The 16,812-nt window shown below is 43.1% G+C and overlaps 1 protein-coding gene across 1 annotated transcript in view; it reads left to right on the forward strand.

The window, feature by feature from the left end:
- LOC126259840 (follistatin-related protein 5-like) overlaps positions 1-16,812 on the forward strand; it is a 279,684-nt gene that overhangs the window by 212,778 nt on the left and 50,094 nt on the right. The window contains exon 10 of the mRNA XM_049956931.1: positions 7,730-7,870. Coding sequence (XP_049812888.1) covers positions 7,730-7,870 — 141 coding nt within the window. The remainder of the gene's footprint in view (positions 1-7,729; positions 7,871-16,812) is intronic.

Raw genomic sequence — 16,812 nt, forward strand, 5'->3', positions numbered from 1 at the left:
ATACAAATATGACGTTAAGTCATGCATGAGAGAGGCCACTATCATTATAATAATCCACTGTAGCATTCGTAGACTATTGATCAAATTTTTGTTTCGCGTTCAACTGGAAACGCTTTATTTAAATTCAGCTGTCACTTCTTGATATCTGATGACAGATAAATTCCGAAACGCGTCAAATGAGCGATAAAGTCATTCCTTTCCTGGTGTCTGACTTTAAGCATTGAGAGAGGAAAAAATATCTGACAATCTACGAACGGAACACAGCATTGTATGCGATGAAACATGAACTGTTGGAAAACCGAATCGGAAGAGAATCGAAGCATTTGAGATGTGGCGCTAGGGAAAAACGTCGAAAATTAGGTGTATAGATTAGGTGAGGAATTTTTGGGAGAACTCACGAGGACGGACTTTATGATACAAGAAGAATAGCATATTATACAAGAAGAAGAGACAGGATGACAGGACATCTGTTAAGACATAAGGGCATGGCTTCCATGCTACTAGAGGAGGCTGTAGTGGGTAGAAACTGTAGAGGAAGACAGCCATCGCAATACAGCCAGCAAGTACGTGAGGACGTAGATTGCAACTGCTACTCTCAGAGAAGAGATTGATGCAGGATAGTCGTGAGTCCCCGACGAGATTTCATTGATTTGGTGGAGGGTGTCAAACAGCGAAGTCATAGGTCCCATCGGATTAGAGAAGGATGTGGAAGGAAATCGGCCGTGCTCTTTGAAAGGAACCATCTCGGCATTTGCCTGAAGTAATTCAGATCTTTTCATTCTAGTGTCAATGTTCTTGCGTTTTCTAGGGCTGCACCATATGAAATGACGACATGAACCACTCGGCAAGATAATCTGCCCTCTTCTCTAAATATAACGCCACCATATATTCGCCAAACGACTCAGTGCCTTTCTGTGAGGGAAACGCCAGCGGAGCAACATCTAGAAATCAACGGTGTACAGAATGTCCCGAGGCAACTTGCCAGGCCTTGTGCTTTGCTGGTTGGATCCTCTAGTATTTATGGCTAGATAATGATCCTTCAGCCGTGCTCTAGGGGTAGCACATTCGAGCATGCACCCGCGGTTTAGCAGCAGCGTCATTGAATAGTAATCAAAACGTCCTCGGTCCCTTGTTCCGACCCGCCATCGCTTACACTTTGATTAAAAACAAGCATTGGTGACAGAATGAGATTTTCACTCTGCAGCGGAGTGTGCGCTGATATGAAACTTCCTCGCACATTAAAATTGTGTGCCGGACCAAGACTCGAACTCGGGACCTCTGCCTTTCGCGGGCAAGTGCTCTACCGTCTGAGCTACCCAAGCACGACTTACGTCCCCTCTTCACAGCTGTACTTCTGCCAGTATCTTGTCTCCTTCCTTCCAACATCATCTGCGAACCTAGCAGAACTAGCACTCCTGGAAGAAACGATATTGCAGATACAGAAGAGCAGAGTGAAAATCTCATTCTGGAAACATCCCCCATGCTGTGGCAAAGCCATGTCTCCGCAATATCCTTTCTTCCAGGAGTACTAGTTCTGCTAGGTTCGCAGAAGAGCTTCTGTGAAGTTTGGAAGGTAGGAGACGAGATACTGGCAGAAGTAGGGCTGTGAAGAAGGGGCGTGAGTCGTGCTTGGGTAGCTCAGACGGTAGAGCACTAGCCCGCGAAAAGGAAAGTTCCTGAGTTCGAGTCTCGATCCGGCACATAGTTTTAATGTGCCAGGAAGTTTCATAAGCACTGTTGGCCGATACTTCCGGCGTAAGAATTCATCCTCATTTGCAACGTCAAAGAGGGCGGAGGAGCGGATATATGTTCAGGAAAATTTCTTGCCCCTGGGGTGGGAAACTGACCCTAAAGGAAGAAGAATTAGGAATGGTCAACGGCATGAGGATGGAGAAGGCAATACAAACCACTGCATTAAAGACACATAATGTGTATCCACAAGACATGTGGCCTGTAACTGAAAAAGTGTCACAATGATCTCTCCGGTGGCAAAAGATTCCGGAATAGTCCCAGATTCGGATCTTTGGGTGGGAACTGTCAGTCGGGAGATGTCCATGAGAGAAGATTGAATAACCAACGAAAGGATAACGTTCTACGAGTCGGGGCGTGGAATATCAGAAGCCTGAACGTGGTTGGGAGGCTATAAAGTCTTGAAAGGGAAATGCTAAGGCTTAATCTAGAAATAGTGGGGGTCAGCGAAGCGAAATGGAAAAAAAAGACCAGTAGTTCTGGTCAGATGACCATTGGGTAATATCAACAGCAGAAGTAAAATATATAATGGAAGTAGAATTTGTTATGAATGAAAAGGTAGGGCAGAAAGTGTGTTACTGTCAACAATTCAGTGACACGGTTGTTCTCATCAGAGTCGGTTGCAAAACACCAGCGACAACGATAGTCAGGTATAGACGCCGATGGAAGCTAAAGATGAAGATTTGAGGAAGTATATGAGGATATTGAGTGGGTAATTCAGTGCGTAAGAGGAGACGAAAATCTAATAGCCATGAGGGGCTGGAATAGGGAATACTCTCTTCAAGAATTGCAAGAGGAGGAGGTGTACTTGGAAAAGGCCGGGAGACACGGTAAGATTTCAGTTAGATAACATCACGATCAGATACTGGATTGTAAGTCGTAATCAGGAACAGATACAGACTGATATCACAATGTCGTATGATGAAGAGTAGGTTGAAATTCAAGAGATTAGTCAGGAAGAATCAATACGCAAAGAAGTAGGATGCAGAAGTACTAAGGAGCGAAGAGATAAACTTGAAAATCTCTAAGGTTATAGACAGTGTAATAAGGAATAGCTCACGAAGTAGATGAAGTTAAGGAATTCTGCTACCTGGGAAGTAAAATAACCAATGACGGACGGAGCAAGGAGGACATCAGAAGCAGACTAGCTATGACAAAAAAGGCATTCCTGGCCAAGAGAAGTCTAGTAATATCAAATATCGGCCATAAATTAAGGAAGTAAAATAACCAATGACCGACGGAGCAAGGAGGACATCAGAAGCAGACTAGCTATGACAAAAAAGGCATTCCTGACCAAGAGAAGTCTAGTAATATCAAATATCGGCCCTAAATTAAGGAAGAAATTTCTGAGAATGTACGTCTGGAGTACAGCGTGTCTGGTAGTGAAACATAGTGGGAAAACCGGAACAGGAGAGAATCGAAGCATTTGATATATTTGATATAAGGTGCTACAGACTAATTTTTAAAATTTGGTAAACTGATAAGGTAAGGAATGACGAGGTTCTACGCAGAATCAGAGAGGAAAGGAATATGTGGAAAACACTCATAAGGAGAAGGGACAGGATGATAGGACATCAGTTAAGACATGAGGGAATGACTTCCATGGTACTAGAGGGAGGGCAAAAACTGTAGAGGAAGGCAGAGACTGGAAGATATCCAGCAAATAGGTTGCAAGTGCTACTCTGAAACGAAGAGGTTGGCACAGGAGAGGAATTCGTGGATTCGTGGCTGGCCGTATCAAACCAGTCAGAAGACTGATGACCAAAAAAACTTAAAAAAAGGGTGTAGGTATTCCATTTCCCACTCCAACATACCTTACTTGCATTATACTAGGAAGCTTCACAAGGGACTTTTCCTTTGTACGCTGCTCTGAAGTGTCCACTGACGGCTCTGGAATGTATCTCCTTTCAGAAAAAAACTGTGTGCATCGCTGAATGGTAGGCAACATACATGCTGCAAATCGCAATACTCACAGTAAGAGCGGCAAAAGACGACGTGAGACAACGTGGTATACCTTAAATATATGTAAGTCTCTACGAGGAGTTCAGTGTATGTACCGAAAGTGTGCTACAACGAACGAATGTGGGCAAGACCGCGCCGAATGGGATGCAATCCTCCAGTCTGGTGGGATGACATTGCCCTCCGTGAGCCATAGATCTTTTTGTTATTGCTCTCCCTCTGTTCTCATTCGCCGAAGTATGTTTCCACGGAACATTCCATTTTAAACTTCCACAGTTTACTTAAACATTATCTACATCAATAATCCCGAAGGCGTGTGTCAGAAGGTTCGTGTAATTCCACTGTCTCATCACTCCTTCCCTGCTCCATTCGCAATTGGCGCGTGGGAAGATTGACTGTCGGTAAGCCTCTATATTAGCTCTAATGTCTCGAACTTCCTCGTTGTCCCCATTATCCGAGATGCAATTGGGAGGAAGTAATGTGTTGTCCGACTCTTCACGGAAAGTGTTCTCTTGAAATTCGAGTAGTAAACCTCTTTTGATACACAATGCCATTCTTGTACCGTTCCCTACTGGAGTTTGTTGAGCGTCTCTGTATCGCTTTCACGCTGAATAAACGATCCCGTGACGAACCGCGCCGCTTTACATTTGATCTTCTCTATGTCTTTTAATGGTCCCACCTGGTGGAGATCCCATACTGATGACCAATATTCAAGAGCCGGTCCAATAAACGCTTTGTGAACTACTCCGTTCGAGGATGAGTTACACTTCCCTAAGGTTCTTCCTGTGAATATCAGTCTAGCATCTGCTTTTCCTACTATTTGTTTTATGCGGTCATTCTGCTCAAGGTCGCTCTGGATAGTTACTCCTAGATATGTTATATAGTGTTTCCGTAATTGTACAGTAATGGATTTCTTTTCCTATATATGCCTTACATTTACTTACCTTCAGGGTCAACAGTCAGAGAGCCTGTACCATTCATCAGTCCTGTGAAGGTGATGCTGCAAACCGGTACAGTCTTCCGGTTTTGATAATTTCTTGTAGACAACCCTGTCGTCTGTGAACAGTCTTAAACGGCTTCCGACGCTTTCTACTAGATAATTTATATACATTGTAAAAAGTAACGGCAATGCCTCATTTACTTGGCGTACTCCGTAAATTACCTTTAAATTTGGCGAATTTCTTCTCTTAAGAACGATGTGTTGAATCATGTCTGCGAGGAAGTCTCCACTCCCAAATCTGGTTCGATACTTGATAAGCTCGTATTTTTTCACAAAACAGCAATTCCCGACGGTGTCGAATGGTTTCCTGAAGTCAACGATCACGGCATCAATCTAAGCGCCCTTGTAGACGGCACTATGTACCTCGTGGAGGAACAGCGAACAGAGTTTCACTATGTCTCTGTCTTCGGAATCGATGATGATTTTAATAGAGGAGATTTTCGTCCTCGAAAAATTTCTCAGTTCTCGAGCATGAAACTTTTTCCATAATGTTACAACAGATTGACGTCAATGATATAGGCCTATAGTTACGCGCGTCTGTCCTACTCCTACTCTTGAAAACGGGAATGACCTGCAATTTTTAGCAGTCGCTAGATACCTTTCACTGCTCCAGCGACTTACGATAAACTTACTGCTACTAGGGGAGGAAGTTCTTTCGCATAATATCCGTAGAATCTCACAGGTATCTCATCTGATCCTGATGCCTTTCCACTACAAAGCGATTGTAGTTGCTTTTCTATTCCGTGATCAGTTATCTCAGTATCTGCAATTTAGAAGTTCGTACGTTGATTGAAAGAAGTGATCTATTACGATCATCCGCGGTAAAACAAGGAAGAGCGAATTCAGTACTTTGGCCTTCTCTCTGTCATTTTCCACTTCGGTGCCATTGTGACTGCTGAGTGAGTGAATGTTTGTTTTCTAACCGCTTACTGCTTTTACGCAAGACCAAAACCTCTTTGGGTTTTTACTCAAATCGGTTGACAAAATTTTACTTTGCGCTTCTTTCAATGCCGTCGGTATGCTCATTTTCGCTTCGTTCATCTTTTGCTTGTCAGCTGCATTTTGACTTCTCTTGACTCTACGATGGATCTCTCTTTGTTTGCGTAGTAGTTTTCTAACACGGCTATTAAACCATGGTGTGTCTTACCCATCCCGTAAAACTTTGCTCGGCACATAATTATCTAAGATCTATTGAAGGATGCATTTGATTTTTTTATTCCATTCGTGATCCTTATCGAATATCTGATGTGGACCACTCAGCAACTCTGTAATTTGTATCCTGTCACGCTTGCTAAGGAAAAATATTTTCCGACACTTCTCGACATTGCTTGTAACATCTGTAGTCATTTATGTTATCACAGTCTTACGATCGCTATTACCCTCCTCTGCGTTAACTGATTAGAGAAGTTCAGGAAGTTCAGGTCCATTTGGTGCTAGGACATTGCCTTAACGGGTTGGTTATCTAAGTATCTGCTCGGAGTAATTTTCGAACAAACCATTCAGAACAATGTAAAATAAATCCATGTCTCTGGCACCAGTTTTATTCGTATGACTCTTCCAGTGTACACCTGACATTTTGAAGTCCCCCCCCCCCCCCACCTCCGCTACAACTACAATAGCATGATCAGGAAACATATTCACAAAGTTCTGCGAGTTTTCTCTGAAATCACTCTACCACTACAACTTCTAACCCAGGCCATCAGTAAAACAATCCGAGTCGTCCGCGGTGGCCGAGCGATTCTGGGCGCTTCAGTCTGGAACCGAGCGACCGCTACGGTCGCAGATTCGAATCCTTCCACGGGCATGGATGTGTGTGATGTCCTTCGGTTAGTTAGGTTTAAGTACTTCTGAGTTCTAGGGGACTGATGATCTCAGAAGTTAAGTCCCATAGTGCTAAGAGCCATTTGAATCATTCAAAACAATCCGATTATTATTTTTGACCCAGCTTTGAAGGTTAAATTCACCCAGATTAATTTGCACTCGGTATCCGTGCTGAGATCGCTAGGTATTGTCGAATTTTGTTCAACCGTAAATACGTCGCCACCATTGGCTGCTAACCTACTCTTACGAAAAATATTTCAATCTCAATTTAGGATTTCACTGCTATTCTCTTCCGGTTTCAACTAACTTTCTGTTTCTAATACTAACTGCCCCTTATGACTCTCAATAAGCGATACTAGTTCTGGGCTTTTTCCTTGGATTCTCCTGCAGTTTTCTAATAATGTAATATTAGCAAACTGCAGGAGCATCCAAGGAACGTTTCCAGTTTCTGATCTTAGAGGACCAGCATTCTCTGAGAATAATATGGCTGATGTATCTTCGATTTCGACAGGCTATTAGTCTCTGATCAGAAGGGGAGGTCCTCTAACCTAAATGTTTCCCATATGCACGCCTCACATGATCTGTGATCTTATTAGCCTCCGAGAAATTCAAATCAGATACCGTCGCAGCAGTTTGGCTGGTTTCTTTGGAACGTGGGTCAACAATTACAGTATACGTGTACTGAGAAACGTGCCGTTTAGATCAGGCGTCACAAGGAACAGTCGGCCGGGTTAGTCCTACGCCACGACAAAGCACATCTACACACCATTTCCAATACCAACGACAAGATGCAGCGAATCCATTGGGAACTTTTGGATCACACATCCTTCAGTCCTAATCTTATCCTCTGTAACAACTATCTCTTCTTGAATTTGAAACAGTGGCCTTGTAGCTAACGGAATGAAGATGAGAAGGATCTCAAGACTGTCGTTGTCAACTAGGCCAGTTATAGGGCAGAGATTTGGAGAGATTTTGAAGAAACTAGTGCACCGGTATGAGTGGTTCTTAGAACTGTGCTGATGTTACGTGGCAAAGTAAAGAATGCTTGTAGGTAACTAAAATCGCCAATAATAACTTTCATATTTGACTTATTATTTTTATAAAGCGAGCTGCCATTATATTTCAAATACGCTTTCACGGAGTGAAATGATGGTGCGGCTGAGTTACAAGTGAAAGCTTGTTTAAAATGTTTGTTCCCAGCGTCAGTTGGTGTGCGGCAGTAGCGGTACCGCTTGCAGCTGGGGACAGGCCATCAATGTGGCCAACCGCTACGTGTACGTGGCGCAGCCCCGCAACGACCGCGTGCTCGTCATCAGCAAGATCCAGATGGTCGTCGTCGACGTAAGTAATGTCCGAGCTGTTTCTGCATTACTGCCGCTTCTTTGCTTTAGTTTTGAGGTTGTTATTAGTCGTAATGACACACTATATACTAGGCGAAAGGCAACGTTAAGTTCCAGGTATATTTATATATATACAGGGTGGTCCATTGATCATGACCGAGCCAAATATCTCATGAAATAAACGTCAAACGAAAAAACTACAAGGAACGAAACTTGTGTGGCTTGGAGGGGGAAACCAGGTGGCGCTATGGTTGGCCCGCTAGATGGCGCTGCCATAGGTCAAACGGATATAAACTGCGTTTTTTAAACAGGAACCCCTATTATTTATTACATATTCGTGTAGTACGTAAAGAAATAGGAATGTTTTAGTTGGACCACTTTTTTCGCTTTGTGACAGATGGCGTTCTAATAGTCGCAAACATATGGCTCACAATTTTAGACGAACAGTTGGTAGCAGGTAGGTTTTTTAAATTAAAATACAGAACGTAGGTAGGTTTGAACATTTTATTTCGGTTGTTCCAATGTGATACACGTACCTTTGTGAACTTATCATTTCTGAGAACGCATGGTGTTACTGCGTGATTACCTGTAAATACCAATAGATGCTCAAAATGATGTCCGTCAACCTCAATGCATTTCGCAATACGTGTAACGACCTTCCTCTCAACCGCGAGTACTTCGCCTTCCGTAATGTTCGCACATGCATTGACAATGGGCTGACGCATGTTGTCAGGCGTTGTCGGTGGATTACGATAGCAAATATCCTTAAACTTTCCCCATAGAAAGAAATCCCGTGACGTCAGATCCGGTGAACGTGTGGGCCATGGTTTGGTGCTTCCACAACCAATCCACCTGTCATGAAATACGCTATTCAATACCGCTTCAACCGCGCGCGAGCTATGAGCCGGGCATCCATCATGTTGGAAGTACATCGCCATTCTGTCCTGCAGTGAAAAATCTTGTAGTAACATCGATACAACATTACGTAGGAAATCAGTATACATTGCACCATTTAGAGTGCCATCGATAAAATGGGGGCCAATTATCCTTCCTCCCATAATACCGCACCATACATTAACCCGCCAAATCGCTGAAGTTCCACTTGTCGCAGCCATCGTGGATTTTCCGTTGCCCAATGGTGCATATTTTGCCGGTTTACGTTACCGCTGTTGGTGAGTTACGCTTCGTCGCTAAATAGAGCGCGTGCAAAAAGTCTGTCATCGTCCCGTAATTTCCCTTGTGCCCAGTGGCAGAACTGTACACGACGTTCAAAGTCGTCGCCATGCAATTCCTGGTGCACAGAAACATGGAACGGTGCAATCGATGTTGATGTAGCATTCTCAACAGCGACGTTTCTGGGATTCCCGATTCTCGCACAATTTGTCTGCTACTGATGTGCGGATCAGCCGCGACTCCAGCTAAAACACCTACTTGGCCATCATCAATTGTTGCAGGTCGTGGTTGACGTTTCACATGTGGCTGAACACTTCCAGTTTCCTTAAATAACGCAACTATCCGGCGAACCAGGATACCGAGTAGCATACATAGCACACGCCCGTTGGGCATTTTGATCACAATAGCCACACATCAACACGCTATCGACCTTTTCCGCAATTGGTAAACGATCCATTTTAACACGGGTACTGTATCACGAAGCTAATACCGTCCACACTGGCGGAATGATACGTGATACCACGTACTTATACGTTTGTGACTATTAAAGCGCCATCTGTCACAAAGCGAAAAAAGTAGTCCAACTCTAACATTCATATTTCTTTACGCACCACACGAATACGTAATAAAAATGGGGGTTCCTATTTAAATAAAACGCAGTTGATATCCGTTTGACCTATGGCAGCGCCATCCAGGGGACCAACCATAGCGCCATCTTGTTTCCCCCTTCAAGCTAGACAAGTTTCGCCCTTTTCGTTTTCTCGTTTGACGCTTATTTCGTGAGATATTTGGCCCTGTCACGATCAATGGACCACCCTGTATATAGGTCACCAGACAATATATTAGTCACCCCCTTGACAGAACACACTGGTCGCAATGGAGCACGGTAAAACTGATGTCAGGCTATCATGTGTCCCTCCATCACTGATGTAGTGTCCAGGGGACCACTACTTGGGGACGACAGGTCACCAGCGCCATTTTGTCGCCTAGCGACCACAGGCTACCAGCCAGTGACGGACGGCGTTTCAGCAGGTAGCGCGAACATCGTCGCTGCGCTGCAAAACAACCCCGACTGTGTGAAACGTAAGAGTCAATCCCTTAATGTGTAACTGGTACCGTCGCTTCGCTTTCTTTGACTTGAAATTTAGATCGTGTTGTAATTCGATTTTGTTGTTTTCAGTGTGACTTTACTTTTATTGCATCAAAAAATACGTAAAGTGCGACTGGTGGTGTGAGCCAAACACAAGAAGTGAAATGAAGAGGAAAACATAGACAGGTCAGCAAATTCGTGAGATCGGCGAGGTATTGCACTGAAAAAGAAAAGAAGACTGTTCAGACCTTATTTGTTATTGCTGAGGTTTGTAAAGAGTAAATGCATTTTCGTAACGATACAGAAAGAACAGTAAATTGCACATTGTGACATATTATCACATTGTTCAAAAATGGTTCAAATGGCTCTGAGCACTATGGGACTCAACTGCTGAGGTCATTAGTCCCCTAGAACTTAGAACTAGTTAAACCTAACTAACCTAAGGACATCACAAACATCCATGCCCGAGGCAGGATTCGAACCTGCGACCGTAGCGGTCTTGCGGTTCCAGACTGCAGCGCCTGTAACCGCACGGCCACTTCGGCCGGCATTGTTAATATTATTCTGAAAATGTACCTTTTAATAAGTTGACAGTCTTTTCACGAGTTGCGATATGTTCGCAACAAGGCTCCACACCGATTCTTTAAATATTTATTGCATTATAAATAATGTCATGAGCCACAGAAGTTTGTTAATCAGGTAATTAATTTCAGTAAACGATGATCATTATCAGACCTGAGTAAATCTAGTATATTACATAATTTGTGTCATTGCGTGTATAGATGGTACACTTACGTTAATCAGCCATTCAGCCTTCGTCATAAAATTTAAAAAAAATGGGTACCATGGACAGCATTAGGATCTACATGTTGACACTTTGAAGACACGATAGTCTGTTGTCGCTCGTTGGTAGAAACAGTTAATAATGAAAATATTAAACAGGAAAAACAAAGCTGCGAATGGTCTACAATGCTGCAAAAGTAATTAATATGTCATTGTGAAGCATAACAAATAAATTAAAATATTTCAGCTAACTAAATATTGAACAGTTTTAAGTAATTTCTTAAGTTGTGTGTTAGACGTACCTACTGTACATAAATTTACACATACAGATAAAGCAAGCAAGTAGCTTTTTTGTCGCTAGACTATGCAAGGCATTGCTATCCGGGAGCCTTACACCATATCCGGCGAATTATCACTTGGGCTCTCGAACTGTGAACACCAATCATTTGTACGTGGACTGTAATTCAAGTCAGCAAAATGATTTCTACGTGCCAGTAGGGTATATGGAATTAGCACAGTAAGATCGGGCAATAGGGACACGTGGCAGAATGTTGAAAACTAGCTGTCAGTTTTGTACTTGCCTGCGATTTCACCGTGAGTGAAGTTAACCGATTTGTGGGTGTACCGCAGTCTACACAACGTCTCTACAAGGAATGGATATGCCACTCGCAGTCATGTACACGGTGTGAGAAAAGTGTTTGCGTGGAGAGGCTAACCGACACGGATTGAGGCGAGTGTCACTCCTTTGTAAAGGACAATCGGTTTCATAAACGACGGTAACTGCTACTTACCAGTGTGTGCGAGTCCATCTCAACCATTTACCGAACAAATGTGGCTGCGGAGCCGCCTGCAATGGACAGTTCAAGTCGAATACCTTGTGAAAGGCCAGCGCTCGTAGCGCCACATGAAGCTGAACGTCTTTAGTCATGATCAAAAAACAAAAACACAGAATCTGTACTGTAGCTGACTGGAAGCGTATTCCAGCATGTCGCGGGTTTGCCTCTTTTCAAATAACGCAAAACGTTTAGCGCACGGAAAGCGCAACGAGGCGTTCAGCATAAAGGGTGTGAGCGGCGTAGTTCCCCCCGAAGGCAGTTCTGTGGGAATGCTTTTTGTACTTTTTGACTTGGGCCCACTCATTGTGGTTACCGTGAACAAGTATCATTATGTTAATTTCGATCATCTCGATGATCCAGAGTTGTCATTTATTCTACAGCTTCATGATGAGTATGCTGTAGGGACTCCCGTCATCGAATATGACAACAGCCGTCTTAACAGTCTCCCTGCATACGCTGCTGGTTTAACGAAATGTAAGGCACCATACCGCAGCTCGACTGGGATGCTAAATCACCCGATCTTAATGCTCGTAAAATATATGGCTATTGAGCGGGGGACACGTAACGAGCAACATTCCCAAAATTTCGTATCTCTGCGGGATTCAGTCATCAATGAGGGGCTTCAGCTTTATCTGTTTTTCCCACCGAAATGAGGTCATTATTAAGAGTAGTAGCGTTTTCACACAGTATTAGCGATACGTCTACTGTTGAGCGACACTTATTTGTTCCAGTACGGTGGTTAAAGTATGCTTTCCTTTTCACTCCGTCTACCGGCCACAAGTGGCCCATGGGGACCATCCGACCGCCGTGTCGTCCTCAGGTGAGAATGCCGATAGGATGAGCGTGTGGTCAGCACACCGCTCTCCCGGTCGTTGTGGTGGTTATCTTTGAGCGGAGCAGCTACTATTCGGTCGAGCAGCTCCTCAATTGGCATCACGACGCTGAGTGCACCCCGAAAGCATAAGATCGGACTCGCGTAATAAACAGTGATTCTGAGTTTGAAGCGAGCTGTGGCAGCTGCTTTGGCCGGGAGGTTCTAGGCGCTTCAGTCCGGAACCGCGCTGCTGCTACGGTTGCAAGTTCGATTCCTGCCTCGGACATGGATGTGTGTGATGTCCTTAGGTTACATAGGTTTAAGTAGTTCTATGTCTAGGGGAATGATGACCTCAGATATTAAGTCCCATAGTGCTTAGAGCCATTTGAACCATTTCAAGTGAGCTGCCGATCGCCCAGTGTATAAAACGTTACCGAATTCTTCAGGTCCCCAAACAACCCAGGAAACATTAACTTTGGTCGTTGTCTAGGTTACGAGTCGTGACGAAAATAAAAGGTGCAGTTTCATGTAATTTTAACCAACAGTTTGTATGTTCAGTATTTCGTCTAAAGCAAGCTCCGACACCCAAAACAGATGGCCCCCCCGTGTGCTGACAGACCGCCGTGTCATTCTCTGCCTTATGGTGTCATTTGGATGCGATTTTGAGGGTAGAGTGTATGAAATTGGCGATAAACCAACAGACTGACGGAAAAAAATCATCCGCACATTTCTGAAGATTGTAAAAGCCGACAAGCACAAGAATTATCGTACGATCAGCTTGAAAACTCATGCATCCAAAATAACGACAAGAAAAGCATACAGAAGAAGGGAAGAGAATATAGAGGATCTGTTAGATGATGATCAGTTTGGTTTTAGATAGAGTGGAGGCACCAGAGAGGCAGTTCTGACGTTGAGGTTAATAATGGAAGCAAGACTGAAGAAAAATCAAGACAAGTTCATGAGATTTTTATACCTGGAAAAAGTGTTCGACAATGTAAAGTGCTGCAAAATATTCGTTATTCCGAGAAAAAAAGCTACAGAGAAAAACTGGTAGTACACAACATGTACAAGAACCAAGACGAAAATATAAGGAACAATAAGGGTGGAAGACCAAGAACGAAATTCTCAAATTAAAAAAAAAATGTGTAAGACATGGATGAAGTCTTTCGCCCCTACTGTTCAATCTATACGTCGAAGAGGCAATGAGGGAAATAAAACTAAGGTACAAGAGTGGGATTAAAATTCAAAGCGAAACGGTACAAGTGATAACATTCGCTGATGAGATTGCTATCTTCAGTGAATGTGAAGAAGAATTAGAGGACGTGTTGAAGAGAATGAACAATTTAATGAGTGCAGAATGTGGCTTAAGAGTAAATTGGAGAAGGGCGGAAGTAGAGAGGTAGTACAAATGAGAACAACGAGAAGCTCAACATCATAATTGGCGATCACGAAGTAGACGAAGTCAAGGAATTCTGCTATCTAGGCGTCAATATAACCTTTGACGAACGGTGCAAGGTGGACATAAAAAGCACATGAGCACTGGAAAAATGTACATATCTGGTCAAGACTAGTGTCAAACGTAGAACTTACTTTGAGGAAGATATTTCGGAGAATGTACGTTTGAAGCCCAGCGTTTTGTGTTAGTGAAACACTGACCGTGGGAAAACTGGAACAAAAGAGAATCGAAGTATTTGAGTTGTGTCGCTACAGAAGAATGCTGTAAATTAGGTAGACTGATACGCTAAGGAGTGAGAATTTTGTTCGCTGAGTCGGCGCTGAAAAGAATACACGGAAAACACTGACAACAAAAAGGGACAGGATGATAGGACAGTTGTTATGACATTACGTAATAGCTTCCATAAATCTAGAGGGACTTGTAGACGGTAAAAACTGTGGGGGAACACAGAGATTGGAATACAGGCAGCAAATAATTGAGGACATAGGTTGCACGTGCTACTCTGAGACGAAAAGTTTGACACAGGAGAGGAATTTGTGGCTCAGAATACTGATGACTAAAAGAAAAAAGTAGTGGAGGGCCATGGTTCAACACAATACTCTGTAACGTCGCAATAGGTGTCGTTACATGATTAAAATTAGTGCTAAGACAAATCTTCATACTATGTTATATAAAAAAATCAGAATTAAATCGGTCTTTTATGCAACTAATTAACTGTGAAATAATCTCAGCCCCAACAACCGCATGCCTGTAGAAACTATATGGGTCGACGTATTTTCTTTTTTTCTCATTCTTGTGCACGTCCTGTGTCCTTATTTCCGTTTTTTTTCGCCCTTCTTTAAAGTGTGTGGTCATGTGTGAATGATTTCAATGTAGTAGCAGACGAATCAGAGAAGTGGTGGGTTTCTTAATCTTCTACCAACCTTACCGGTGTCAGTGGAATGCAGAGAGGAGGAACAGGGGGGTTTGGCCAAAGATGTGTAAAGCTAAACGTTTTCCTAGCAGAGGTTGGTCATGGGCCTCCCCCATCACCTCGGGTTGCTCGGGGAGAGCTCCGCGCGACGGTTGGTCAAGATGGTGTTTGAAGACAGGTAAGCGACAAGGCGTTCCCTCAGAACGGCTACGTCGAACACGCGATAAAAGGTATTTTAATATGTGATTCATCTGATAAACTCAACAATTTTTTTGGTAGGTACTGGTTATAATTGTTAGTTCAATTAATCAAGTGCAGAATAATATTGATTTCCGTTAGGCGCGACCACGCGGTCTATAAATTCAAATCGCAATTTAAACCTTAAAAATTACAGCTTGCCTTCTTATCTTTATTTGTGGTGAACATTTTCAATTATAAAAAAAAAACTGTATAGAGTGTGCATCTTCACGATAAAAATATGCCGCCACCAAATCCTGCTCTATGACAGCCACGAGGTGTATACAACTCTTCTGACTAAAGATGCTGTCGACATTCGCTTGCCCGTGTGGATTTAGTGCATGTGAATGTCTGTGTTTTAAAATAGGGCAGTGATCACGTGCTCCCGAGATCTTCCGATCCCCGCAGGACTATGCAGATTAAAGCCAAAGAGGCTTGTAATTCTCAAGTGAGGAAGACATAGGATCCCTTGTAAAAATATCATGAATGTTTGTCAATCTGTTAAATGCAAAAAGATTACCGTTAAAAATTCAAAAGATTAATCGAAAATAAAGATTTTGTTATTTGAAGCCAATTTCCGTTATAGCTAATTTATTTCTCAACATGCCGGAAAAGAGTGTCATACGCTCCTCAAATTTAAAGTTCTTGGCACAAGATTAGTTCACAGCACGTAGTTTTCTCTGACTGCTCCCAAAAATAATTTTCCTTTATCAGTTGCGACCTTATAATAACCGTAGGTGAAAAGGAACTACCGGAAATAAAGATTGTTCTGAAAACTTAGGTGGGCCTATGATGATGAAGTCCCATACTCCTTGACAGAGCGTAGGGGAACGATGCGGGAGACTCGCACCGGCGTACTAGGCAAGGTCCTAGTGGAGGTGGTTTGCCATTGCCTTCCTCCGACCATAATGGGGATGAATGATGAAGATGACACAACAACACCCAGTCATCTCGAGGCAGGGAAAATCCCTGACCCCACCTGGAATATAACCCGGGACCCCGTGCTCGGGAAGCGAGAACGCTACCGCGAGACCAAAACTTAGGTGGGCCGAAACCTTAATCAAATAACGGGTAAAATTATCAGGGAAGGTTACGTCGCCAAAAATAAGAATGAGCCCAAGATATTCTATCATAGCAGGCCGGAACATAAAAGAATAAAAGAAATTCATGCTAGCCAGAATAAGCAACCCCTTCATAGCCTACCAATATAAATTTTATAATATTCAATACAGGTGAAGTGCAACTCTTAGCGGTTTTCGGATTTCCAAACGTCGGAACCTTTGCTTCTAATTTCAGTGACTCCTCAATTCTCTTCTGTAGCTTCTGTGCGTCTCATTCGAGTCTTCCAAAAATAGGAAAACTCCTTGGTAGTACTTGGAACTGAACCAGGGTAGTCCACATGGCAGTCAGACGCGATTGCTACTTCTCTCAGGAGGCGGACTTTTTACGTGATGCAACACAATAAAAAACAATGCCAATTTCTATCGAGGGTTTTTGCATTATCTTTTCCTTCATGTTTTAGATTTTCTTATCTGCGTTCAAAATAGAAAACATCTACAATGCATTTATTTAAAAGTAACAGTTGTAATTCGTTACCACAGTCTGAAATCTATAACGTGAAACAGTGCCTTGAGACAAATG

Source organism: Schistocerca nitens, chromosome 1, assembly GCF_023898315.1.
Source record: "Schistocerca nitens isolate TAMUIC-IGC-003100 chromosome 1, iqSchNite1.1, whole genome shotgun sequence".
NCBI classification, from domain to species: Eukaryota; Metazoa; Arthropoda; class Insecta; order Orthoptera; family Acrididae; genus Schistocerca; species Schistocerca nitens.